Source organism: Corvus brachyrhynchos, unplaced genomic scaffold, assembly GCF_000691975.1.
Source record: "Corvus brachyrhynchos isolate BGI_N302 unplaced genomic scaffold, ASM69197v1 scaffold155, whole genome shotgun sequence".
Taxonomy (NCBI): domain Eukaryota; kingdom Metazoa; phylum Chordata; class Aves; order Passeriformes; family Corvidae; genus Corvus; species Corvus brachyrhynchos.
In genome coordinates, this window is record NW_008238434.1 from 1,547,152 (window position 1) to 1,575,114 (window position 27,963).

General features: G+C 43.5%; 1 protein-coding gene across 2 annotated transcripts in view; it reads left to right on the forward strand.

The window, feature by feature from the left end:
• PLA2G4A (phospholipase A2 group IVA) overlaps nucleotides 1-27,963 on the forward strand; it is a 60,958-nt gene that overhangs the window by 20,895 nt on the left and 12,100 nt on the right. The window contains exons 6-16 of one of the 2 annotated variants that reach the window (XM_008635400.2): nucleotides 6,080-6,228; nucleotides 8,688-8,801; nucleotides 11,195-11,232; nucleotides 11,851-11,858; nucleotides 12,958-13,091; nucleotides 18,230-18,366; nucleotides 21,550-21,772; nucleotides 22,935-23,049; nucleotides 25,345-25,482; nucleotides 25,825-25,917; nucleotides 27,271-27,342. In XM_008635400.2, coding sequence (XP_008633622.1) covers nucleotides 6,080-6,228; nucleotides 8,688-8,801; nucleotides 11,195-11,232; nucleotides 11,851-11,858; nucleotides 12,958-13,091; nucleotides 18,230-18,366; nucleotides 21,550-21,772; nucleotides 22,935-23,049; nucleotides 25,345-25,482; nucleotides 25,825-25,917; nucleotides 27,271-27,342 — 1,221 coding nt within the window. Of the gene's footprint in view, nucleotides 1-6,033; nucleotides 6,229-8,687; nucleotides 8,802-11,194; nucleotides 11,233-11,850; nucleotides 11,859-12,957; nucleotides 13,092-18,229; nucleotides 18,367-21,549; nucleotides 21,773-22,934; nucleotides 23,050-25,344; nucleotides 25,483-25,824; nucleotides 25,918-27,270; nucleotides 27,343-27,963 lie in introns of both variants that reach the window. The other variant, XM_017736486.1, reaches the window with a different exon arrangement.

Here is a 27,963-nt window from a genome sequence, read left to right on the forward strand (position 1 = left end):
ACCCTGTCCAGGTCTGGTATTTCCATGGACCCGCAGTCAGAGTTGAGCCAGGCCTCCTCCTGTCTTGCTCGTGTCTTTGGTGGTGGAGCGTCATGGTTTGACACCGGCTAAACACCAGGCACCCATGAGAGTCACTCACTGACCCTCCCCTGCCACAGCTGGGCAGAGGAGAGAAAAATGTAATGCATTCCCTGTGGATCCCCGTGGGCTGTGGGTGGATCTCTGCATCCTCCGTGGATCCCCGTGGGCTGTGGGTGGATCTCTGCATCCCCCGTGAATCCCCAGGGGCTGCAGTGGCACAGCTGCTTCACCACGGTCTTCACCAAAGCCTGCAGAGGAATCTGGGCTCCGGTGCCCAGGGCACCTCGTGTCCCTCCTTCTCCACTGACTCCGGTGCCTCCGTGTTGTTCCCCTCAGGTGTTCTCACCTCCTGCTCTTCTCTGGCCAGGAAAAAACTGTCCGTGCACACTTCGTTTTGATTTTCTTCTTCAATCTGTTATCACAGAGGTGTTAGCAGCCTCTGCAATTGGCCCAGCCTTGGCCAGCAGCTTGTCCATCTTCAGAGCCATCAGGGATTGGCTCTGTCGGACATGGGGAAAGTTTCCAGCAGCTTCTCACAGCAGCCACCTCTGTGGCCCCCCCACTGCCAAAAACCAGGCCCTGCAAAACCAACACATGGAGCAACCGGTTTCACTGGTTTAACAGTGAGAACTAGGCATTTAAATCAATTAAAAAACCCTAAACCCCTTAGACTCTGGCACACTACTAGAAAAATGTTATTTTGCTTAATGCTTCAGTCACTTTTCAGGGTGTATCTGCAAAGAGGCCTGTACAGATAACCTAGAGAAGACAATGTTTCTTTGCTCTTGGCGCTTCTACAAATGTGGTTTGACCAAAAGCAGACTTGTTTGAGTTTTTTTTACCCTTTCAAGGCTGGATCAGTGGAAGCAGTGGTGTCCTGCACCAGTAAACTGGGTGATAGTGCAGTGCCTGTGCTGAGAGCTGGTTCTTCCCTCCATTGAAGTAACACCAGAGATGAAAAGCGCTGTCATAAAAGGCACGAATAATTTTTAATGAAGGTGTTACCTAATCCCAGTATTTCTCAAAGCATAGCTGCTGCTTCAGAGCTGCCTTACTTCCCTTGGAGTCACCTTCCGCTCATGAAATCTGGCACTGCATCACCCCTTTGCAAAATCTCCAAAGCCACCAGCCCTGGCATTCCCTGTGGTGCCTTAAACACAAGCAGCAGTGAGTATTCCTGGGGTTTTTAGGTTGCTGTGGCCTTCTGACAGATCTCCTGGCATCTGCATTACTGCTAGACTGTGGATTTGTGTGGAGCATCTCAAGTATCTGTTCCATGGTTGGAGGGACACTTATTGATAAGTACAGTTTTTAAGAATTCCCTTTTTAAAAACTGAAAAATCACATGAAACTGGGAAAACCCATGAATTTAAAATCTATTACTTTTTCTCTTGTCAATGGCAGAGACACCAACTCATAGTTCCGTGCCACTGTGAGGCCCCACAAAATTCACAATTTGAATAGAAATCCTGTTGTTGTTTAGCTTCCTTCTCCTTGGACAAAAGAGAGGTCATCCAGCAATTCCCATTATTGGCTTGACCTCAGCCAGGCTGCTCAGCTGCATGTGCTAAACAAGTTGTACTATAGTGCAGCAAACCAAAAAAATGGTGGGAAATACACAAAGATGGTCATTGGGGACGTAGTAGGTTTTTATCAATGGGATTGCACTTAGTGGTGGATAAATTAAGGGTTATTACCACTTTTTATTTTGAGATATATATATATATAGTAGTATTATATTTGAACAGGCTTTCTATAGTTTCTTTTTGGTAATTATGCTGTTGAAGTAATTGAAATTGGAATGACTGAAATATAAATCATGTATCTGTAATATTAATCATATTCATATGGAGGCCTGATGACATCCATCTCACCAGACTAACAACATAAGATCAAATAGTTTCCAGTCACTGCAGAAAATTTTACAGGTTTCCTTAATAGCCAGATTGCTTAAAACATTACTCATTTTTCACTGTGAAAATGTTTGACCCTTATTACTGTCCACTGTGTGTTTCACTTGGTGATTCATAATGTAATTAAGGGGAGAATCCTTTAGCCATGACTTAACCAGGAGATAAATCAAATGAGGAAAAGTCAGTGAATCCTTACTTTCTACCTCTCAGCCATTCCTAAGGCAGCAGTTTAAAAACAGTAGTGGAGATGCTGACTCTGCTCTTGTTATTGGATGTGTGTCTTCAGCCCCTGGAGCTTGGGGAGGGCTGTAAATCTGAATTATCACCAACATTTTGTTAATTACCCCGAGACCTCATTGAGCTCCAAGCTGCTAATTGCAGGACCCTCGTTGGCATCAGTGCTGAAAGCCTTAATTGTGTTTTTTTAATGTGCAGGTAGGGTTTGAGATACTTGGCTTAATTGTTAGCTCAGCCTGCCTTGTTCCTGAGAAATGGGGATGGAGCGGCAGTGCTTGCATAAGGAACAGCCCGAGCAGGGCTGAGCTGTGCAGAAACTCTCCTTTCCTCAGAAGTGTCCTGGGAACAAATGCAAATTCCCCCAGGTGCTGCTGCTCAGGAGGCTGTGCTTGGTATCTCAGGCAGCTGCTGCAACAAAAGAGCAATTCCCTGACAGTGCTGCCTCTACAGAGAATCCTTAAGGCTGGAAAAGACTTTTAGGGTCATCAGGCTCAGACAGAGATAATTCTCAGACATGGATAAGTCTCTTGTCGTGATTAAACATCAGCTTTTGACCCATACACCATAACAATTCTTCCTTTTAAAATCAAAATATAGATGGCAGCCTTCCAGTGCTTAAAGGGGCTCCAGGAGAGCTGGAGAGTGACTTGGCACAAGGGCCTGGAGTGACAGGACATGGGGGAATGGCTTCCCACTGCCAGACAACAGGGTTAGGTGGGATATTGGGAAGGAATTGTTCCCTGGGAGGGTGGGGAGGCCCTGGCACAGGGTGCCCAGAGAAGCTGTGGCTGCCCCTGGATCCCTGGCAGTGTCCAAGGCCAGGTTGGATGGGACTTGGAGCAACGTGGGCTGGTGGAAGATGTCCCTGCCCATGGCAGGGGTGGGGTGAGATGAGCCTTATGGTCCCTTCCCACCCAAACCATTCCATGATTCTGTGATAACAGCGGTGATCAAGCTATTTTTACTTACATTTTCAGCTTAGTTTTTTTAACATTACATGGCAAATCAATTAGCAGAAGCCTGGGCAGCAATGAAAACATCTATGGCAAGGGTGCACACTGGCTGTTTCATCTGCATTTGATAACTTGAATGTTTTGAAATACATTAAGTGAATACTTCTGTGTTACTTGCCAGGTTGCTGGTAGTTTTTGGTTTCCATCCAAGGAGTGAGGTTTTAATTAATATGGTATAGCTTAAAAAAGTATTTACTATAGCTTATAGCAATATCTTAATCAGAGCAAGCAGTCTTCCAGTGCATTTTCTCCTCATCTGAAGAAGGAAGTTAAAAAATAATAGGTTTTCATTTTCTTAACTGAAAATAGCTCCAAATAAAGTTTCAAACATGAAAGGGCAGGTGATTAAATCTCTGGGTTAAAAAGCTGATGAAGGCACGGAGTGGGGTGACTTGGCAAGACTGAACTGCCAAGACTGATTTTTCCAAGTTTAGTTGATCCATGCCTTAGGTTTAGTTTCTGTTTCAACACTTACCAGGGTTTGCCTGATAGGAAGTTAGTAATGGATCTGCAGGTCTGGGGTTTCCACATGCTTTGGGGTTTTAAATATGGATATGAAACCATTTGCTGTTTGTGTTGGTAAGAACAATTAGATTTTTGTAACAGAGTTTGGGCTGATCACATAATCACGTGAAAAACTGAATGGAGAGGGAGCCATTGATGTTTTGCCCAGAACTCTGCTCAGCCATCAGGATTTTGGCTAAAATCCAGGTTTTTGTAGGCAAATTTAGTCTCTTGGCAGAGCAAGCCTGGGTGTTTATTGCCAAAGTCATGCTGGCTATCAAGACTTAGCAAATGAGACCTTGTCACTTCATGGATTTTTGGTTTCAAAGAGCCTTGTTTCTTTTGATTCTTGATTCTTTTTTTGTGGCAGAGCTTTGTGTAGTAGTTGAAATGAACTAATGGAAAAGTTGGCAAGTTGGAACATCTGCCTGGTGAGGAAAGACTTGGGGCTTGATCCCCCAGTTCCCCTGCCCATAAAGAAGAGACAAGATCAGACATAATTCCTCAGGAGATAATAAAGGTTGCTATTTAAAGGCTTTCTACACTGATCCCCAGCTTTAAATAGCTGCTTGTTCATTACTCAGGGAGCACTGAGACCACCTCAATGTAGCAATTAGCTGAGCCCCACAGGTATGGAGCACAGTGGAAAACTCCTGAGAAGTTGTATTAGAATAAAATTGAATAGGATGTGCCTGGGGACACATTCAGAACCTCCAGAGTGATTTCCAAAAGCCCTTTTTTTGGTTGTTTGGTCAGGTTGGTTTTTTTTCCCCAAAAGACAATTGATTTGATTTTAAATTATCCAACTCCTTTATTTTCCTCTTTTCCTTCTTCTTCCAGCAGGAGGGAGAAATCTCTCTGGGCCTCAGGAATCTCATGGATAAAGTTTTACTGAACTCCAAGAGTTTTTAAAATTTGGCTTTGCTGAAAAAAGGTATCTTTGGACTTAAAGTGTATACAAGGAGGAATGTTCAGACTTGCTTTTCCTAGTAATAGGAATTAGTCTCTTTCAAAAAGAAGCCTGTAAGAAATAGGTTCCTGTTTGTGGTGGGCATTGGTTTGCTTGGTAACATTTCACTAAACCAGAGGACAAACTTGGAAGAGAGGATTCAGCTTCCTCCTGAGGGACAGGTCTGATCTCAACTCTTTGTGACAGGGAGGAGGACCCAGGGAATGGCTGGAGCTGTGTCAGGGAGGGTCAGGCTGGAGATCAGGGAAAGGTTCTTCCCCCAGAGGGTGCTGGGGCACTGCCCAGGCTCCACAGGGAATGGGCACAGCCCCGAGGCTGCTGGAGCTCCAGGAGCATTTGGACAGCGCTGCCAGGGATGCACAGGGTGGGATTGTTGGGGTGTCTGTGCAGGGCCAGGGCTTGGATTGATGATCCTGGTGGATGCTTTCCAGCTCAAGATATTCTGTGATTCCTTGATTCTGTGCTGGAAAGATGTGGGTGTTTTACCACAGCAGAGTAGGAGACTTTTGGTGATCCACCACAACCACAGAAATAACTTCCCCTGCTCTCCTGGGAAGCATTGGAGCCCTCGCCCAATCTGACACAAAGAAAAGTCTCATTGTACAGAAAACCCCTGCATGCTTTAACTTGTTAGAAAGTGGATTTTTAGGGCTGCATTTTGTGCTCTCAGGAATGGCTATTTTTAGACACATCCAATGGGATTTGCCAATGTTTCCTTTTCCCCCACTGGTAATTCCTATCAGCTGCAGTTGCCATATCTGTGTTTCCTGTTGGGGTTCTGCGCACTTGTTGTTCAAACATACTGTGTAAATAAGGTCCTGATCCTGTGCTGACTCCCCAGAGCTGTGGTGGTGGCAGTGTTTCAGAGCTGAGCACTCCTTCTGCTGCGTGCAGCACTGCAGTGCTGTGACTGATTTCCTCCATCATGCCCAAACCAGCAAATGTGAAAGAGGATCCAAAACCCACATCAGACTGCTTGTTTTCATTGTTTTGTGGGATACTTGCTGCTGTGACTCGAGCCAAAGCCATTAAAGGCTAGAAAGAGAGGAAGAAGTAAAAGCTTTTACAAACACTTAACCACTGCCTGCCAGACTTTTGCATATTCCCAATAAACTTGACTCAGTCCCTGTACCATTCTGTTTGCTCAAGGCTTTTCCCCTCTCCTCCTAGAAACCTAATGTTTCTTTTGGGGGAATTGTTGATATCATTGTATCATTCCTGTCATTACATTTATGTAACTTACAGAGTTGCTTATCCTTCTGTCCTTGACCATGAGGGGATCTGTGGTTTCACACAATTGTATCTATTACTCCAGCCCAGGCTGGTGTTTTCCCTTGCCTGACCTGTGTTCTGCTGCGCAGTTGACACTCCAGATCCCTACGTGGAGCTGTTCATCCCCACCGCCCCCGACTGCAGGAAGAGAACCAAGCATTTCAACAACGACGTCAACCCCACATGGAACGAGACCTTCGAGTTCATTCTGGACCCCAACCTGGAGAATGTTCTGGAGGTAAATCCCATGGTTGAGCTGGGAAGATGAAGGGTAAAATAACAGTGGCTTACACACATGTGGCATCTGATGTCTCAAGATTACCCCTTTGTTTAAAACGTTAAATCTGAGTTTAGCCATGGTGCTAAGCAAGAGGTGTTGGATAAATTGAATTATTCAAGGAGTAGCCTGGAGAGGCATTACAAGATATGCCTGTGAGTCATCTCTTGGACAGCTCCTGAGGGACAGTAGCTTGTTATTCCTCACATCAGCCATGGAGTATTTACTCCCTTCTTCCTACCCCGATTCAGCTCTTACGGACAGGGAATAGGTGGGACTTAAATCAAGTGTCTGCCCAGGGAGACAAAGCAAAAGGCTGGTTCTGCTGTGTCCTTCTTGCCTGGAGCCCACCCTGGAGCTCTTCTGGGGACCACTCCATGTGCAGCCTTGTTGGCCAAGCCACTGTTCAGTCTCAGTGTGTTAAACTTCTCCAGGCTGTGCACAAGAGCTGAATGTTAGGTCTAAGTGGGCATGGCAAGGATTTAAAGTTAGCTCTAGTCATTTGTTAGCTCTGTTCTTCATAGAGGATGGCCCTGACATCTGTTCTCTTCTGACCTAATCTTACAGACTTCAGTCTAAATTGGCCAACTGGGACAGAGGCTGCAGCCTGTGAAGGTTTTCCTTGAGCTTTCCCTGTGACCATCAGACCTTGGGTCTGAAAGGGAATTGTGCTTCCTGCAAGCTCCCTGTGTTCCTGGGGAAGGCTCTACAGTTTGGGCATTACACCTATGGTCAGCTTGGTGGATCATGAAGAACTATCACCTGCATCCTGCACTAGAGACAAAAGATGCTAGGGAATTCACAATGATTTCCTGGGCATCAGTTCCTGCCTGTTCCTCGGTGCCATTGCTGGGCCCCCTGGATCAGAGCCTGGGCCCTGCTCTGAGCCCTCCCTTACACTTAGGCAACTTCCCTAGGAATGTTTGAATTTGTTGAGGACAAAATTTGGTTTAAGGGTTTTGAAAGGATAAAATTACTAAAATCGCAAATAGAGCAGGATGGATTATAGGTAGAAATTGGAAATGTGTCTTTACAGTAACTAAAGGCTGTTGCTGGTTCTGAGCTAGTGCAATGAAATTTCATGAAAATTGTCTGCCAAGAATAGATGATAACATTTAATAAGGGTTAATTGTGGACCTGGTAATGTAGACAAGATTCTGCAATGGAGTACAGTGTCAGAAATCTGTAAAATCACCTCCTCACCCAAACCCTCTGTGAATTCCGAAGCTCATACGCCACAATCCTTGTGACTCCTTGGATTGTTTTAATCTGCATCTTTAATTCTATCCCAAGTGCAGTTCCCTCTGAAGTGTGAGCAGCTCTTCAAAATCCCACTATGAAGTTTTTGCTTTTGGTTTTAAGAGACAGCACTCAGAGATTGCAGGAATGGGCATAAAGTTCTGCAAGGAAACAGAGCAATGTACCATTAAAATAATGAGCTCTTTCCTAAAATAAAGAGAATTCATAATTTCAAAGTGTTGCTTGTGGCACAGGATGAAGAAGATTCTTTATAGCTGAGAAGAGGCTGATCCCAGATGTAGCAACTAATTATTTAAGTGATTGTATCTTGACTCCTTTTGTTTTATACAAAAGATACAGTCCAAGCCATGAACATGTGATATTTTAGAAGATACAATGCCATAAAATGGAAAAAAACCCCATAAGTCAAATGAGTCTGGAGATGTGTAAATGATAATTTGAAATTCTTTCTGAATATCTTACTTGAGGACTTGGAAGGCAGCCACTGGGGAAAAAAAGTCTGCTAGACCTAGATCCACATGGATTAGAGCAAAAGCATGGGATGGTGTTCTGCCATATCCACATCCATCTTTGGGTATTATCACATTTTGGAAAGGTCTGCTCCAGCATGAAAGATTTGAGAAGAGACTTGAAGGTCTGGCTGGATACAGAGAGAAGCTTTGTGTAAAATGGAATGCTGCACTCTTTGCCAAATCACTGCAAATCTTGGTCTGTAGAGTCAAGGCTGGGGTGTGTGGATTCCATCTTCTCTGAAAAGTTGCTGGATGTTTTTTTTGGCCTATCACAGTTAAAACTATACAGGTTTCTCCACAGGGAAATTTTACTTACTGGAAATGTAAAGGTACTGTGCTTTATATGTAGAATTTGAAGGTATTAGAAAGATGGTGAGATTTGCTGCCAGAAAGGTGCTGGGATGAACATCCCTTAATGAATTATCCTGGTGTACTCCTGCAGTTCAGTTCCTTGAAGTGACACCTCCACTGTCCATGAGCTTATCCTGGTTTAAAAGAAATGTCTGTTGGCACTGGGCATTGACTGGGTTGGGTCAGGCCATTCTTTTTCCATATATATATATTTTTTTTTTTACTTCAGGAATAGGTTTGATGGAATGAAAAAGGGATTTCTTGCAGTAGAATTGAATACCCAGCGATCTCTTCCAGGTTACTCTCATGGATGCCAACTATGTTATGGATGAGACTCTTGGCACATCCACGTTTCCCATCTCTTCTCTGAAACTGGGAGAGAAGAAGGAGGTCCAGTTAACTTTCAATGACGTAAGTTGGACATTCATGACTTTGCCCTGGTCAGAAGTTTTCTGAGCATTCACTGTTGCCCATGGATAAACACGGAGCCTAAAGACACTGTTAAACCTTAATTATTTATCTTCTTACAGCCCTGCTGAGAGGAGAATTAAGCAAAACAGTGCCACTGAATGCCTTGGTGTCCCTGCTGAAAGAATCCTCTCTAGAAGTCTAGTTTGGAACTTTCTCTGCCAAAAGCAGTTTCTTCCTTACTTGATGCAGTTTACTTTTATGGCCTGAGTGTGAGGTTACTCAGAGTTTGCTGCATTGCCCCTCCTGCTGCTGCCTGTGGCTTCCAGAAAGCTGAAGGAATTCTTTTATTATTACATGTTTCACTTTCTGTAAGTGGCTTGTTGTAACACAGCCCTGGTTAACATGCAATGATGCAGTAATTGGATTATTCCCTTTAAACGCATCTGCAAACAAGATGGAGTCATTTGAGCAGGGCTTGTCTGCCTGCACAGTAACTCCTGGCTAAATCTGGGTGGAATTGAGCTTCTTCTGCATGTATTAAAATGTATAAATAGCATCTGCATCGCTGGTTTGGGCTGTAGTTTATTGTATGATGAGAGATCTTGATTTGTCACCACTCTGCTGTTTTCCATGTGGTGCAACTTTAAAAGCGTAGTTACAGCAAATAACTGGTTAAAGGCCTATTTATTGGAAACCAGAGAGTTTCATATGTTAGTTTTAACATTTAATTTGGCATAGCCTTAGGGCAGTTGGAATTTTGATACCCTCCATTATTTTTCTTTTTTAAAATTACTGCATTGTTTGAAGTTTCTGCATTTTTATTTCACTAAGTGTCTCAGTAACTCTTGGACTTCTGGAGCATGGGTTGAGTACGGGTCCTGGTTCTGCCAGGCATGAGGTGGGGCAGTGAGAAAGAACTGATGAATACATTTTGCAAACACAGTTCACAAAGCTCATTCCATTAGTACAAGGCCTTGCCTTGCTTTAACTTCTCATCAGCATTTAGCAAAGCTTAGTAGGGAGTCATAGGGAAAAAAACAGTGCAAAAAAGGCAAATACACTCTGAAATTTATAAGCAAATAGTTAAGGGGAGATGAAGTCAGGTTGAACCTGATGTAGACAATGTGTACATAGCATGTATTGCTGAGATGTCTGTGGCAGTCTGGGTAAGGTGTAGAAAAGCCATGATATCTCCCTATTGGAATGCTTCCCTCCAAGGGTTTATTTCATGTGCATGCATTTTTGTAAGCATTGGATCACTGCATGGTTTCAGGAGTGCTTTCTAAATTAGTAATACCAGGTGGGGAATAATGTAATTGCTTCCCTGCCTTTGAAGTGCTTCCTGGGTAACTCTTCACTGTGTTTGTTCATGTCCTCCCTTTGTTGTTTCTCTGCCTCTTCTTTTTCCCCTCAGCTTGCTCATGCTCTGCCTCATTTGCAATTCCTGTTTCAGGAATTGGGCCTGGATGTTTGAGTCAGAGGCAGCTTTGCATCCCATGTCCTTCACTGCTGTCTGAGGGTCATTCTGGGGTGTTGTAGCTCCATGCCTGGTGCTCACATGCCCCAGGTGAGGAGGAGAATCTGGTTTTAGGTGGAGGACACGCTGAGTCTGTCACACTCCTCCAGGGCTGCACCAGCCTGGCCATTGCACAGGAGAGAGTCTGGGGAGCAGAAAATACCTCTCCATTCTGTCTTAGTTCCTCACCCTTGTACTGTTGGACTGTGCCTGACAGGGAACTGGTGCTTTAATCATAATTTTTTAACTTCTTGCCTGCAGGCAGCCCTTTCAGTACTCTGTGAAAGGCCAACCCATAGCTTGTGGCCAGGGAGTTCAGTGTGGTTGGCAAGTGAAGCCATTGTGCAGTGACATTCATTGCATCTTTCAGCAAGTTGTAAGCAACCACCCTTCCTGACTGCTAGCTAAGGCATATTTAGCTGTGGAAAGACACTTGGTGGCTCCTGTGGAACACAGAGCAGTGATTCCCTCACACAGGTGGCAGATGGATGTGATCCCCTGGTTCTCCTGCCAGCCACAAGTGGGTGAAGAGAATCAGATCCCCTGAGGACAGAGATGAGTAGCACTGTCAGAAAGGGATTAGCAGTTCAAGAAAGGCAAGACAGTGGGATCTGAGGAATGAAAGTCAGCACTTACCATCATTTTCCACTCTATTCAGTGCTAGTGGTGTATTTTGGAATCACACTGTGCGCTTTAAAAAAAAAATCCATAGAGAAGAATCTCATTCACATGTGCCAAAAATATCCTCCTTTTTAAAAAAAGTGAAGAAGGGGGAAAAAAAAGGAAAAATTCTGACAGTAGTAGTTGATGTTCCAGGTGTGTTTGTGGGTTTTCCCTCTCTAAGTGCTGTAACCATATTTAAATATTCCTTCTTTAGGTCACAGAAATGACTTTGGAATTGTCTCTGGAGGTATGGTGAGTATCTCATATTTTTAAAAAAAGGGTGAAAATATACCAGCAGCAAAGGAATTTTTTTTTTTTAAATTGTTCATTAAAATTTTCATGGAATCACAGAATATCCTGAATTGGAGGGACCCACAAGGATCATCAAAGTCCAACTCCTGGCCTGCACAGGACACCCCAAGAGTCCCACCCTGTTGGGATTTTCTTAAAAACATGTGAGGTAGAGTGCAAAAATTCCTTGTTGTAGTGTAGAAATACCAGCTACTGTAAAAAAGAGGAACTTTTACAACTGAGGTTTATTTTCATGTTGTAATTCTGTCATTGACTAAACACCCTTACTGGGACTAAGATGTGTGACCCTTCCAAATGTTTGCAGGAGTGAGGCCATCCTGTGTCAATCTCTCAGCCTGATTTATTTGAAGGGCTTTTCTTCTTGAGGGCTTTGTCCCTAAAAAAACCCACAGACCTCGCTCAGGTGCAGCTTCATCCTCACTGTTTCACCTTCTCTGGGAACTTGGCCTCTCACATTAACTTCCAGCATCTATGGCTGCTGTTACAGAGCCCCTAAAATGTATTTAAATGTAAATACCACACAGTGCTGAAGGCAAAGGTGAAGATTAGGGCCAGGAGTTCTCCGTGTAAAAGCTAAGCAGATATCTACCTTTATTTGTCCCTTTTTTTCCCCTCTCTAGCTGCCTTTCTCCCTCATTCTTCACCTATCATGGTGAAAGACCAAAAATCACTTTGAGGCATTATCAGAAAAATGTATTTTAAATCTAAAAATGATTTCCTGAGAGCAAGGCATTTAAGGAGTCATTTTTTGTCTGTAACTATAAATAGCACCACGGACCACTGTAAAAGTTAAACTCTTTCCTGATAACTCCAGAGACTGACAAACATTCCCCGGGGATAATTTCTGCTCATCCTGTTGTACTAGGAAAATGCATTTGTGGGTGGTTGAGACCACCCTGAACCAGCCAGGCTTTGTACATTACAAGTATTTCATATCTCTGACATTAAATAAACAGAACATGCTTGGCTGTGTCTTCTCCTTAGGCTTTGAAATGTAAAGGATCTTATCAAGTTCTGCTGCTATTCCCTGATAGCCATGCAAATTGTGAATATCTTCATGGAACATTGCTTCTAGGGAGTCTTTTCCCCCCCTTTCTTAATTCTATTATTTTATTACATACTAGGTTTTTTTAAAAACCTGGGGAATCATTCTCTGAGCCTAAATGGATCCATTTCACCATTGTGTGCTTTTCAGTGGGTACCAGGGTGGATTTGTCCACTCCCCTCTGCTGTCCATGAGAAGTGGCAGCTGAAGTTGTACCTTCATTTATGTACAGCACCGAGATCCTTACACAGGCTTGTGTACATGTTTTATCCCACAATGTGGGGGAAAATACAGAGAAGAGGGCTTAGATTTTTCTGTGGTATGCCAGTATGATCTGTGCTGTAAGATTTATAATTGTATGTGAGTGGAGAACTCGCTTGCTGTATTTAATGATTTCCTTTTAATGAGTTCTATATAAAATGGATGTCTCAAAGACGTGTTGTACTTGGCCTCCATCACTCCAGAGCTGATGAATGGCGTCACATGAGAAATACAATTTCATTTCATCTTATGTAAGTGAATGAGGAATTTCTGCTCATATCTGCTCATTTCCCACGGTGATGTTTGTGATCCTGTTTGGAACTGAGCCTTTTGTACCAGCCTGTCCCTTTTCCAAACAGCTCCTCAAAGGTTCAGCATGGCCCTGTGCGATGAGGAGAAGAGGTTCCGGCAGCAGCGCAGAGACAACATCATGCACAGCATCAAATCGTTTCTAGGGGAGGAGAACAGCCAGAACCTGACCACTTCCCGTGATGTAAGTTTGGAGAGTTCCCATCAGGATTAGCATCCCCTTTGGAATTCTTCATTTGCCTGTGAGAGGAAGGAATGAGGTGTGCAAGGTGGAAGAGTTCGATGTAGAAAGATTGTAGATAATAAAAATTCTTTTCCTCTGTGAACATACAATGTTTAGCCTGGAGAGTAATTTTTCTTGGCTCTAAAGTTAGAGATTAAAGTTTATGACCAGGGGGAACAGTTTTAAACTATAAAAGGGGAGATTTAGATCAGATATTAGGAAGAAATTCTTGCCTGTGAGGGAGTGAAGCCCTGGCCGGGGGTGTCCAGAGAAGCTGTGGCTGCCCCTGGATCCCTGGAAGTGTCCAAGGCCAGGTTGGACGGGGCTTGGAGCAGCCTGGGCTAGTGGAAGGTGTCCCTGGGGTGGCATTGTGGTGGTACTGGATGGGCTTTAATGTCCTTTCCAACCAAATCATTCTGGGGTTCTGTGATTCATTGGCCCTCTAAACAAACTGCTCCAACTTTTCCTGTTTGAATCCCAGACGTTGTGAAGGTGTTGGCTCTGAAGGGAGATTGCCATCTGAAAAGTGTTTCAGGGTGTGTGAAATATCTGCTGAATCCTGCAGTGGCTCTGGGCACTCAACCAGCACAGAATGTGCCCCTGCATGCCCACTACCCATCCCATGCTCTGTGACCTTCATCTCTGAAAGAGTAGGCAGGAAATGAGCTGGTTTAAATTTAGAGTCAGCTTGGAAATTAGTTTATTTCTTTCCTTCCTTCTTTTCTTTGAGCCAGTTTTACTGGATTAGGGTTATGAAGTTTTATTTCTTTGAAACATGGGAAAGTACAGCTTTCCTTGACTTGCTGGTGCTTTGAACCGAGCCAAGAGGAAGGGAAGCCAACAGATCTCAGTGGGCTGATGCTGGCTTGGGTCATATCACAGAATCAGGGAATGGTTTGGGTGGGAAGGGACTGTAAGGATCATCCAGTGCCACCCCCTGCCGTGGACAGGGACACCTTCCACTATCCCAGGTTTCTCCAACCTGGCCTTGGACACTCCCAGGGATCCAGAGGCAGCCACAGCTTCTCTGGGCACCCCATGCCAGGGCCTCACACCACAGTGAGGAGAGGAGCCAGATCCTACTGAGCTCTTAGTGATGCATTATTTAGAGTTAATTAAGAATCCATTTGGTCCAGATCTACTTATTTTGTTGTAGCTTTTTCATCCTCTTCCTTCCTTGCCCATTCCCTCTCCTGTGCTGCTCCCTGAATTGTGACAGGAACACTTTGTGCCTGTGGGGGTGTCAAGCAATAAACAGAGTCCACTAATTAATCTGGGTTTATTCCTTCATTGGTATTGATTCCTTTTTTTGCATTTTTAGTATAAGCAGAATGTGACACTCTTTTGCAACCAACACTGAAGAGTATCTTTTGAATTTCCATGAAGTTTTGGGCAGGTGGTAAATATTTCATTGCTGTGTACTTTTGAACTCTGTCTTGCTGCATGAAATGTTCTTATGTGAACTTTCTGAGGAACATGAAAGAATTTAACAAGTATTGTACATAGTTTAATTGGAGTGAGATAAATTGTGTGTATTGTGAAGGAACATTTTCAAGGTTTCCTAATTTTCAGTTCATTTATTTTAATCTTAACACATGCAGATCTTATCAGAGTGGGTAATCTGTCAGTGGGACATTGGTGTGACCTAGAGCAGAATAGGATCTTCCTCAGAAAGGATGTGGATATTCTGCCAAGCTCCAGTTGGAACTGGAGTGATACTCAGTGCCTCAGGTCTCAGTTCCATGCAGGTGGTATCTGTGCATGAATTATGGCAAAGGATAGGTAAGATCTCTTATTCTTTGTGTCATCATCTTCCCTTGGTATCCCTCACTGTCTCCAATACTGAAATTTTATCAGTTCAATTGCATCTTCCCAGACAGTAGCTGTAGCTATCCTCTGTTTTTCTTATGCCAAGTGTGTATTTCTAAGCTGACTTGTCAGAATTTTTATCTGTTTCTAGCAATGAAAAAACCTATTTTGTTCAAATTAAACTGCAGTTTTACTTTTATTGCTAGAGATGGAAGATAGCAGGAGGATTTATTGGATGTTTGGAGTCTCAACATGAAGTTGGGAGACATTGAGTAGTCTCAGTTGTCTGTGGGCCTTGTTTAATCTTGGACAAGTCACTTACTCAAAGTTCACCCAAGTTGCTTTATCTCTTGAGTAGCTTGTGCTTTGCAGGGATGCTGGGAGACACTTAATGCCTCTGAATTCATTATACATGTCTGGATGGAGAAGTGAGTAGTTCCAAATTTGCTAACTTAATCCTTAGGCACATTCTGGAAACACAGAGATTTCTCATACTTTCATTGTTGCTCAGTTTATTTTTATAATTTTTGCCGCTTCAAGCAATTTTCTAAAAATACCATGATCTTCTAAAGAAAGCATGTAGTTCTCTACAAACTGGATTTGCAGAACAATTTTTTAATAATCATTTGTGTGCCCTATGGCATTTTTTTTTCTGACACAGATATTCAGATTTTGTGCACCGTGTTTCCAGGGCATTTGGATAAAAACATCTGCGCCACTTGTTCCCAAAACAAGATGTAGTATGGTTCAGTTTTTTCTTGCCTGATTACTGGAAGATATGATTAAGAACCTTTTGGTTTGAGTGATCTCATGTGCTGGTGGTTCTGTACAAAGGATTTAGGGTTCAGTAGAGGAGTGTTCAGCATTTGGTATCCTCTTTTCTCTGTTCTTCATCAGGACATGGTTTCCTGGTTCTTGGCTCTGGGTGCTCTGGCTGCAGCTCCTTCCCCCCTCCCTACCTCTGCCCTATTTATCCTAGAGGGCAACTTGCAGGATGGGTGTATTTCATTTCAGTTTTTACTGTTTTGTGCCTTTAAACATGTTGGAAACTGAATTGGAGCTAAAAAGCTGTTTTGACAAACCTGCCTGCTTCCTCTGCAGAGCAGGAGAGGACTCTGAATCTGCCTCACTTGATTTATGCTGCAGCTCAGCTTGTATTGAAATAAATGAGGGGAAATGTGCAGGAGGTGCTTCTCTTCAGTTGTTTTTTGTCATCATTTTAAAGATTTATTTATTTACTGTGCAATGCACGGGTGCTGGGGAGGCTCAGCCTGGAGCAAAGGAGGCTCAGGGGGGACCTTGTGGCTCTGCACAAGTCCCTGACAGGAGGGGGCAGCCGGGGGGGGTCGGGCTCTGCTCGCAGGGAACAGGGACAGGAGGAGAGGGAACGGCCTCAGGCTGGGCCAGGGGAGGCTCAGGTTGGATATTAAGGAAAATTTCTTCGCTGAAAAAGCTGTAAAGTTTTGGAAGGGGCTGCCCAGGGCAGTGGTGGAATCATCCCTGGAGGAATTAAAAAAATGTGTGGATGTGGCGCTTGGGGACAAAGTTTAGTGGTGAACATGGTGGTGGTGCTGGGCTGATGGTTGGACCTGGTGATCTTGGAGGTCTTTTCTGACCTGAATGATTTTGTGATTCCATAATCCACCTTCCCCTCGTTGTATCCACCCTTCCCAGTGCAGGAATCTGGGATGCCCAGAGTGCCTGTGGATCCAGGAAGCATTGCAGTCAGGATGTTGGTGACTCTCCTGGACATTCCCAGCCTGTCTCCATAGCGGATTCCTCTGCCTCTGGAGGAACACTCCCATTTTCCCTGGTGCCTGTGCACTGATGAGTGGAGCAGAGGTGCTCTGGAAGTGTTCTCATATACTTTCTCCAGGCTCGCACCTGCAGGGGATATCTCCACTCTGTTGGGATGTGTCTGCTCAGGCTGAGTGAGCAGTGCTCCTGAGGAGCTTCCAGAGTTTCCCCATGTTATTAAAGGAGTGATTACTGACATGGCTCTTCCTTCAAAGCAGCTGCTCCGTTATTGGGGCGTTGGCTTAACAAAACACATCCCAAACCCTTCCCTGGGCTGTGTCATTTTTGGGATAGATCCGTATCTCTGAAGCTGCACGATGAATGTGGGGCCAGGGAATACCTGTGGTTTCTATTACTAAAGCTGAACACTTATGAAGGAGGTAACAAAATAATCTCACTGCATGAAGAATAAGCAGTTTTGGGGAGTGGAAGCCTCAAGAAATGTCTTGAGTGCCTTGGTCATTGTTCACGGGCATTTCCTTGTGACGGTCAGTCCTCAGGGGAGTCTCATGGCTTGGAGCATGGAGTCTGCAGAAAGAACAGGACTCTGTAGTCACATGGATCCTTTTATCACTAATTCCATCTATAGGCACCTGAAATTGCCTTTCAGGGAGATTTTTGGCAGATTAGCAGTTTGATCAGATAGGGGCTTTTGGCACAGCTGTGTGATTCTTTTTATGCTCAGTAACAACCAAGAGGTGGTTCCTTTGCCACCGCTGAACAGTGGAAAATCCTCCTGGGTTTTGGAAACTGGGAACCAGATGGGCCCTTTGCTTAGGCCAAAACATGTGATGGTGGGAGCAAGTACATTTTTATTTTATTTTGTCTTCTTTTTAGATACCTGGGGAAGCTGTGCAGTTGAGGGGAACAGCCTGGATGTCAGGGCTGGGCAGTAAGAAGGAGAGGAGTGTAAAATAAACCCCTGTGGACACAGTTTTAACCTGGTGCCACAATAACCATCCCTGGTTCTGGTCACTCCTCTCTCGGTGGCTGAGTAGTTGTCCAGATCCACATACATTCCCACTACCTCTCTGGTAGTTTTTGCAAAGTGGTGGTAAAATTGAGACTGTCTTCATGCTGTGTAGTAATACTGGATGTTTTTGTTATAAAACTTGTTTTTAAACTCCCAATCAAAATATTATTTGTTTCTGTTCTGTTTCTCATTAGTAACTTTTACTGCCATTGGCTCTGTCACAATGATATGAATTGGATTAAACCTGGTGTTTATGTTGCTTTAAAAATCTCTGTGGTCTTGTAACTGAACAGTTCATGTAATAACTAAATTTAATATCTCCTCTATTTTGGATCGTGGATAAGAAGGACAGACAGTTCTAAAGAAATTCTGAGTATACTTTTGTTTAGAAATCTTGCTACAAGTGCTGACTTCTTCAAATAAATTCTAATTCTTCTTGGGGTGTCCAGGGGTTGGACTGGATGCTCCTGGTGTGTCCCGTGTCACTGATGTGGTGGTGGTGTTGCTCTCATCCCTGCAGGTGCCAGTGATCGCCGTGCTGGGCTCGGGAGGGGGGTTCCGGGCCATGGTGGGCTTTGCTGGAGTCATGAAAGCACTTTTTGAGTCAGGAGTCCTGGACTGTGCCACGTACATTGCTGGGCTCTCCGGATCCACCTGGTAAGGCTTTCCTCTTGGTTATCCTCAACTGTTCTGCAGCAAGTTCTGAAGGAATTGGCACGAGAGCTGATTTATTTCTATGGTTATAATTCACAGCACATTTTACACGTCCAACTCTGCTGGGGGAGGTGTTTTGAATGCCCCAAAGGGCAAGGACAGCTCAGGCTCCAGGTGCTCTTCAGGAGCTTTGAGAGCAAGAACGGATGGAAAGAGGTGCCACACATATGCACCTGCATTTCTATATCAATGCCCAACATGTGTTGTTTTATTTTCCTGATGAAATGTGAAAAACCAAAAAAATCCCTTGTGATTTGAAGCTGATGACCCAAAATATCAACCCAAAATATGTTGTATGCTTTGGGAGGGCTTTTAGAGTGCCTCAAAATCACTGAAAGATCTTTTGCTCCGTTTTACACCCAGTGTAAAATCCTGGTGGATTTACTGGGAACGTCTAGGGCCTGGCTGCCACTCTGCAGAGCATCCCACTGTGGATTACCCTGTCTCAGTCTCACTGGCACTGTTTAATTTAGAAAATACTAAAATTTTAAAATACTTCATTTAGCCTTGAGGAGCAGGCACAGGTATTGATGGGGGAGATCTTAGTGTTGTCTTCAGTTCCTGGTAAGTCACTGTGAAGAAAAGAGACTCTTTTTGGAGATGCCCAGAGAAAGGACAAGGAGTAATTGGATTAACTCTTAGGGAAACTATGTTGCAGTGAGAGTGGCCAACACTGGAATGTGTTGAGCCATCCTCACTTGAGTAGTCTGGGAGCAGTGTCGTCTTCTCAGTCTGACTCAGGCAGTGCTCATGTGAAAGCTGAACTTGACTGAGCACAGCCTCATCTGACTTAGGCTGGCTCTGCATTGAGCAGGAGGCTGGAGCAGAAACCTCCAGGATCCTTTCAGACTCAGTGATGAGATTAAACAAATGTCTTATTTCTGTGAGAGGAAAAGACTTGTTGGAATATAAATGAGCAGGGAGTCTGCCTGGGATGAGTTTTATCATCTGATTTAGCTCTAAGGAAGCACCTGAATTTTAATTCCATGCAAATACTCTAACTCCAAAGTTGACTCCTGAAGGAGGTAATGATCAGTTCTATTCCTTGGATGGGTTTTTTTGTCAATTATTTTTCATTGTGTGAAGCTTGCTTCCCCCCTCCCAGACTAGAGGCAAGCTTTCAGAATGCCAGGAGGTTTTGAAATGCCAGAAGTGTCTGTGAACTAGAGTCAGTTTCTCCTTTAGATTGGACTACAAAAGGTTGGAACCTGAGTTTTCTATCACTGGTGGTGGGGGCAGATTTATCACTGTCCACTGAGAGATGGATGCACTTTGGTCACAGTTGTGGAAAGCAGAAGGTGGATGAAGAGCAATGGAATAGTGCAGTGTGGTATTAAAACATTCCCTGTGTTTCTGGGGAAGGGTTTGCCAACCCTGCTCAGGACAGATGTCAGTCTGCTGGCTGTGAGGTCTCCTTTGGGGATAACCCAAGGGTGAATACGTAGTTGGTCTAATGTGAACCTATAAAATCTGAGTTAAAATAGCGAGATTATCTGAACTTCTGCAGTCAGAAACAGATTGGAGACAGTTGTGTTTGAACAAATTTGCTTTTGCTCTCTGATGTCACCTTTCAGTCTTTCCTTGCTTGTTGAATAAACAAATTGACACCTAGGCACTCCCTTTCTTTTCTTTCTTTTCCATGCAGTCTATCACTTGGGAATAATTCTCTTTTCTTTTTTTCCTGAAGGGTGGAGAATTCCTTTCCTGGAGAGGCAGGTTTTTGCTTGTCCACTCAGCTGCATGCCTAACCTTGGAGCAATGCTTTTCTGCCATCTTGCTTCAACCTTGTGCTGACTTCTCCAGCTGCATTCCCCTTTCCCTGCACCCAGGAGCTGACCTGGAGCCCGTGGATCAAGTCCTGGCAGCCCACGTGGGACAGGGTTGGTTGTGCTGTCACAGAAATGGCTGGGCATGACCCTGTGTGTCTGAGCTTTGTTTGCAGTAAAACTAACTTGTTTCTCAGTAACAAACTCATTATATGCCTCTCCACATCCTCACAGTCAATTAACTCTCTGCACAGGTTGTAGTTGTTGTGCTTCAGTTTATTATGGAAGCATCATCTCCTGGAAAGTGGGGCCATATCCATCCCAGATATCCATCCCTCAGGCCCTGGGCTGAGCCCCCAGCATGGGCAGCAGGAAGGGGATTGGGATTCTGCCCCTGTGCCCCACTCAGGTGAGAGCCCACCTGCAGAGCTGCCCCAGCCCTGGGGCCCAGCACAGGAAGGACCTGGAGTTGCTGGAGAGGCCAGAGGAGGCACCAGGATGATCAGAGGGATGGAGCAGCTCTGCTGGGAGGAAAGGCTGCGAGAGTTGGGATTGTTCAGCCTGGACAAGGGAAGCTTTGGGGTGACCTCATTGTGGCCTTGCAGTGCCTGAAGGAGCTGCAGGAAAGATGGAGAGAGACAATTTCCAAGGGATGGAGTGACAGGACAAGGGAGAACGGCTTTCCACTGCCAGAGAGTACGTTTAGATGGGATATTGGGAAGGAATCCTTTCCTGTGAAGGTGGGGAGGCCCTGGCACAGGGTGCCCAGAGAAGCTGTGGCTGCCCCTGGATCCCTGGAAGTGTCCAAGGCCAGGTTGGATGGGGCTTGGAGCAACCTGGGCTAGTGGAAGGTGTCCCTGCCCATGGCAGGGGTGGCACTGGATGGGCTTTAAGGTCCCTTCCAGCCCAAACCATTCTGGGATTCTGTGATACACTGAGATATTTTAGGAATTTTTCAGTAGTGATAATGAACTGGAGGGCAGAGAGGTGCATCTTACAGGGAGAGAACTGCATGTGTTGTCCTGAGACCTCCAGTCTGCCAAACTGAGCTATGCCAACTGGAAGAGCTCCTTTCAGCTTAGGATGCTCTGTCTGGAAAAATGAGGACACTGTAATCATTTACTTCATACACATTATGGAAATGCCTGTTGAGTGTTTGATCCTATGCTTATATTTAGAACAAATTGCTCAGCTTTCTGTGCTCTGAGAAAAAGGAAATGACAATTTCCTGTATGAATGGAGAGTTAATTAACCTGATTTAATCAGTAATTGTATCAAATCATTTATGAGCTATTTGTAGCTTTCAGGCAGCTGACTCTGCAGCAGGTTTGATGCTCACAGAGGCTGTTTGCCATTGCAGGTACATGTCAACTCTGTATTCCCACCCGGATTTCCCAGCCAAGGGCCCAAAGGAGATCAACGAGGAGCTGATGAACTCCGTGAGCCACAACCCCCTGCTGCTGCTCACCCCGCAGAAGGTCAAGCGCTACATCGAGGCTCTGTGGAACAAGAAGAGCTCGGGGCAGCCCGTCACCTTCACAGACATCTTCGGGATGCTCATAGGGGAAACACTCATCCACGATGTGAGTGCTCGGCTTCTGATGCTGTTAAAGCTGTCAAACTCTTCCATCATTCCCACCACTACCCTTTTTCTGGAATGACCTTAGCGACATTTAACGAAGGGTGCACATTTTGCTATAAGAAAAACAGCATTTGCTTAAAAAATTACTTGAAAGATCCCCCTGGTTTTTTGAGAAAAGGGACAACAGGAGAGCTTCACACTCTTGTATTCTATTATTGAAAATTCCTGATTGGCTGAGTCAGGCACACAGACTTCAGAGTTCAAATGAGTCAGGTGAGCAGTAGCTGGATTTGGTCTTGTGGCAAGATTGAAATGTGTTAATAGATTTGCAGATGTGTTTTATACACTTCTATCTCTCATGAGTGTACACTGATAGTGGGTTTTATTTTAAACAATTAAAACACTGAAAAAGAGGCAGCACAGCTTTTAGTGGCAGATGTGCAGAATTCTGATGCTGAAGGGCTGTTAATGATTATGTGAGGTTGGTTAGAAGTCCCTGTTTACCAAGGGATGAAACAAATGCACAGATGTTTAGTTTAAATCAGAACCTGACACATCAGTGAAAAATGGCACTCAGGCTGGTGGTTATTTACAGATAACACATGTCAGTGCTATTGCATCATAATGACTTCAGCCTTTCTTTGATTGCAGGCTCCAGAATGTTTTCCAGGAGAGATGCAGGTGGTTAGCAAATAGAAAAGCCTCCTCATAGTGCATTTGGTGTTCTCAGTTACCTTGTGGCTGACTCTTCAGAAACAGCCCAGGTTGAAAAACGTTACCTAATTCTTCCTACGAGATATTTCCTTGCTTTCATCTTTCAGAGTAAGAAAAGGAAAGCACTGGCTTCGTCCAGCAGAGCTGATTGCTTTTTGGCCATGCCCCTTTGGCTTGTGGAACATAAGCATATTTCCTCTTCCTGCCTCCCACTCCTTCCTTCCTTAATTGTGCAGAAAAAAGGCATCCAGGCAGATTACTTCCTTTTACCAATTCTTCTGTTTTTCATAGAAGTAACTGAGTTTGCCTACATTTTTTCTCAAATTTCAGAGACAGGAGGAGTCTCCCAGATCTTTATACAAAATAAAAACATGTGATGTTTATTTTTTATACATCATATATATATATATATCAGCAAGCCTTTACAGGATGTCTTTCTTTCCTTGCAGAGGATGGACACCACTCTGAGCAACATGAAAGAGAAGATCAATAATGCCCAGTGTGCTCTGCCACTGTTCACCTGTCTGCACGTCAAACCAGATGTCTCAGAGCTGATGTTTGCAGGTGTGTTCCCAATCTGTGTTGAGTCACTTGTGGCAAGGAGAGAGGTGTGTGGCTGACTAAAATCCCCTTTTTTTTAATGCACCTGAGACTAATTGCATCTGACTTCTGGGAATCTGACAGAGTGATAAGAAGTTACTCAGGGATAGGTGATCACATACTCAGATAGGAGTGCCAAGCCAAAGAGGAACCTGGTGACTCCACCAGGGAAAAGATGTTTAAATTAGTGTATCAAACAGGGAAAGGAAAATGTCCTCAGTCACCTTCTCTTTCAGAGAAGGGTGAAATCAGCAATTAGTCTTGATGATCTTAGAGGTCTTTACCAACTTTAATGATTCTGTGATTAAAATTAGACAAACAAATTAGATATAATGCCTCTTTTTTACTTCTTGCCCAGTGTAAAGTGCTGTTGGTAATACAAAAATCCGTTTTTCTTGTATTTATTCCATCGGTTGTAGTCCTCTCTGGGAACTTCAGTTGAGAGTGGGTCCAGTTGTGGAAGATGCCACACAAAGATAAGGATGTGTGCATCTATATATAGTTGTATACAGAACTGAAAAGGGAAGTGCCAAGGTGGTTTCTCCAGGTTTATGTCATTGTATTTCCTGAAATAGTTATTTGGAGAAGTTGCTGTCAAAGCTTTGGTTGGAAATGAAAATGAGGTTGTGAATTAGGCTAAATATTTCATGGGAAAACGTGTCTTTAACTTTGCTACTTAGGAAACTGATAACTTTTTGTTTGAAAATAGGAGTATTTTGGATTTTAGATGAACTTCTGTTTTTCAGTAAATTTTATTTGGGTTACTATTTTAAAACCAAAAGGATCTTTAGTTAATAATGTCTTTCTCTAAGCAAGATCAGAAGCACCTGAAGGCTTTACTCTGCTCTAAAAAGAGGTATTCCTTGTGCCAGTGGATCTTGGGTTTGCCTTTTGAGGCTGACATCTCTGTCATTATAGAGGGTGCTAGATCCTGAACAGAAATATTTACATTTCCTAATTTACATTGATTTTAAGGTAGAAATTTTGTTTTCCTGAGCAGGCTTTGTGATTTGAGAAATCTCCTTCAGTGCAAATGCAAGCTGGAAGTGGACTAACACAAATTAATTCTAATTCTCAGTTCAGCTTTGCTGTCACCCTGGTTCTAAATACATATCTGCCAATTCATGTTTATACAGCCAAAAGGAGATATGCAATTCCTGGACTGGGTCTTCAAAGGAATTTCCTTCTGTTCCAGTGAATGTGGAGATTTGTGGGTGATTTATTTGGAAAATAGGATGTTGTGTTTGACTTAGCTCAGATAAGCATTACCCTGTGAAATGAAACTCCCAGCAGTTGTGATTAAATCTTTCCTTTTCAGGACAAGAGTTCGGTGGATGGCATTCCATGACATGTGGGGATTTTTCAAAGTGCTCTCTTTTGCCTTTCTTTTTCAGAATTACTTCTGATTTGTTTAGAGTCAAATCAATCCCTGCTAAAGATAGGGAAGATGAAATAGATGAATGAGTGAAATGCTAAAAAGAGAAGTTATGTTTTGCTTGTTATTTGCTCCCTTTTTGAACTGAATTCTCTGATGGAAGCAGCTCCACTGGTATCAAAGTGTTTCCAAGTCAGCTAAGATCCATTTTCAAAGGCCTACATCAGTAGAATGTAAATAACTTCTGAAATTTTCTGCTCCGATCAGAAAATGCATTTGAACATTTTATTCTGAATTTTTCTTGAGCTCTCTGTTCAATAAAATGGACTTTTAAAAGATATCTTTAGCAATGTTTGAATTGATTATCAGCTGCCTCTCAGCTTTGCCTTTTGATATTGGATTTCCCCAGAAACTTTAGGTTTGGGTAGAATCCAAATAGCTCTCCTAGAATATTTCACAACCCTTGGGATATTCAGTGATTGTTGTGCCACCTCTGTCACTGCTCTCCATATTTTTGGTGGAATTGCAGTGAAGGAAAAGCAGCTTGGAGCTTAGACCCACATGTGGCAGGGAATCATGTTGAAGCAGGGGATGAAAAGCAGATGTCATTGTGTGTTCCTCATTTGTGATCTCTCCTTTTATACCTCTGGTTTTCCAACCTCATTCTTTTTACCAAAGTTTATGGTGATAAGAGAGAATGAGGATTCTTTCCCTGCTGAGATATCACTGACCTTGATTTGATATTCCTGATGGTTATTTGGCTTCCCATTTCACTAAAATGTCTTTGCTTGGAGAAAGGTTTCATTCATTTCTGTGTTTTCCTCCTCTGTTTCTATTCAGGGTGAGATTTCTTACTGAGCACAATTTTGTTTCTGACTTTGCAGACTGGGTGGAATTCAGTCCATATGAGATTGGAATGGCCAAGTATGGCACTTTCATGTCTCCTGATTTGTTTGGAAGCAAGTTTTTTATGGGCACAGTGGTGAAGAAATATAACGAAAATCCCTTGCATTTCCTGATGGGTGAGTATGTGACAGGAAGAGGCTTGAAAATAAAAGCAATTTCAGTAGTTCATGGACTTCTAAATTCAGTCACAGAAAGTGTAAGACAAGAAGTGGAGCTCTCAGTCTGCTGGAAGACATTCATTTGAAAGATTTCAGAGATATGGATACACACTGTTTATTTGTTTCTTATTTCCATGGTTTTTCGTTCTGATTTGGACATCTGAGCTTATGACTTGGCCCACTCCAAACTCAGAGGTGTATTCAGAGAGCAACCAACTGCTTAAATAGTGCTTTTTAAGATATGTGGGGTTTATTTTCCTTCTGCCAAGCACCATTCATTGTGTATTTTTCCTCTTTCAGGTGTCTGGGGCAGTGCATTTTCAATATTATTTAACAGAGTCCTTGGTGTCTCCAATTCTCAGAATAAAGGGCCCACCATGGAAGAAGAATTAGGTAATTTTAGTAAATAATTCCTCTATGCAGAGCAATTACTAGCAAGATTCTCCCTCTGTGGAAGGGTGGCACCACTGGTGGTCATTTAAGAATGTGGAATCAATTACCTTTAATTGCTGGCACTGCTGGATGCTGCTGAGGTGGAGAAAGAGCATTGGGAATGTTCTTTCTTGCACTTTTGCTTCTGATCAGTCAGAGCTGCTGACAGTCACATGCATACATCCAGCTCTTTTCTGGAAGGTAATAGAATCCTCTCTCTATGTTGTTATGCTGATTGTTGGAGAGCAGAAGCTGACAAACATTTGATAGTTACTTGTGTCATCTCTTGACACTGGGCCGTGTTATTGAAGGGATTAGCAAATGCACCTAAACTCTCATCTCTGGGTTGTTAGATTGCTCCATTCTAATCACAGCCTGTTGGTATCTGATCCTTTGGAAATTGAATGGTTTTGGTTTCACTCTTGGCACACAAGTGGCAAGATGACTGTAAAGAGTTGTGGCTTGGTTTGGATGGACTTATCGAGTTTATCTGAGAATGTAGTTAATGATGAAAGGTTTTTTACACTTTTGTTTCCTATTCAGAAGGCAGCATCACAGGGGAAGATCTGACCAATAAATAAATTGTCCTAGACAGCCAGATCTTTCTGAAGAGCAAGAAGAGAAAATGTAGATTGAGATAGTTTTTAAATAATAACCTCTGTCTGCCTCTGCCTCCTAATGGATGGAATTCAGCTGTTTGATAATCTCTTACTTATGGATGAAAATGAGACCTTCAGGTTCCTATTTCTGAGGCCCCTCAGGAGTGTTAACGCCTCCTCATAGAGGATTCCTGTCAATAAATGTGATCATGGAAAAGTCTGCTTTTGAAACATAGTGAGAGGCAGAATGTTATCTGTCATCTGTGACTCATTTCACATATCATTTAAAAACTATTCTTTGAAGCGGGTTCAGATGTGAAAATATTCATGTGGCTTGAACCACAGTCTGGAGCAGAGCTGGAGTTGTCCCAGTGGCACCTTGGCACCACAGTAACATTTCTGTAGGAGTTGTTGAGAGGACAGAAGCAAAACATCTAAATTTTAATGAAGGTGAATAAAGTGTGTCAGGCATGTGGTGCAGGGAGGAGTAGGAGGTACTGCTTCAGGGTTACATTTTCTTTTCCAGCCCAAAAATTTCGGGCTAAAGCCAATACCTGCTGCTCACATTCTAATGTCCACAGCAGAGCCACTCTCTTCAGCTGTATTTTCTATTATAAAGACTGTGAGAACTTTATGACTCAGATTGTTTTGAAATTCTTAAGTGTTCTGCCAGTTAAACCCCATCAGTTTAAACGAGTTTCTATTTCTTTCACAGAAAATATTAGGCTAAAGCACCTTGTAAGCAACGACAGCTCAGACAGTGAAGATGAATCACAGCATCCAAAAGGTAAGGAAATGCTCAGATTTCATTTCATAATTTCCTTTTTCCATCAGCTTTTGTGTGGCTCAGCAAAACAGAGAACAAGAGACCCCAGGAGGTTCTGGGCTTGACTTCATGTCTCCTGCTCAAGCTGATCATCAGCTCTCACACATCTGGAATTCCACATACACCCAAAAATGTAGTTTGCTGGGCCAGAGCTCTCCAGAAGTCTGTTTCCAGCAAGCTGCTGAGCTCAGAAGCACCTTGGAATTGCTGCCAGTCCCCCAAACCAACACTACCCATTGTTTTCAAGGGTTTCCTGATCAAATACTTTCCTGATAATGGTTTAATGTGTTTCAGGCATTCACAGGTGTCTTCTAGCACCTTTACAAATGACATCTGATACAGGAAGTTCTTTGTGTTTGGCACGGTGTTTATAACAATGCCCAAATCCAGGTTCCCTGAAGAGGCACAACCACAAAGGGAATCTTGGGCAGTGGGAAGGAAAGATCCTACTGACAATTATCTCTTAAGTACCTAAAGCACCTGGATATTTCTGGGGTGTTAGTCAGCTTTCTGTACTTCATGATATTTTGGGGACAAGAGTGATTTTCACCTGCAAAAACCTGGTTTTATTTTTAACAAGTG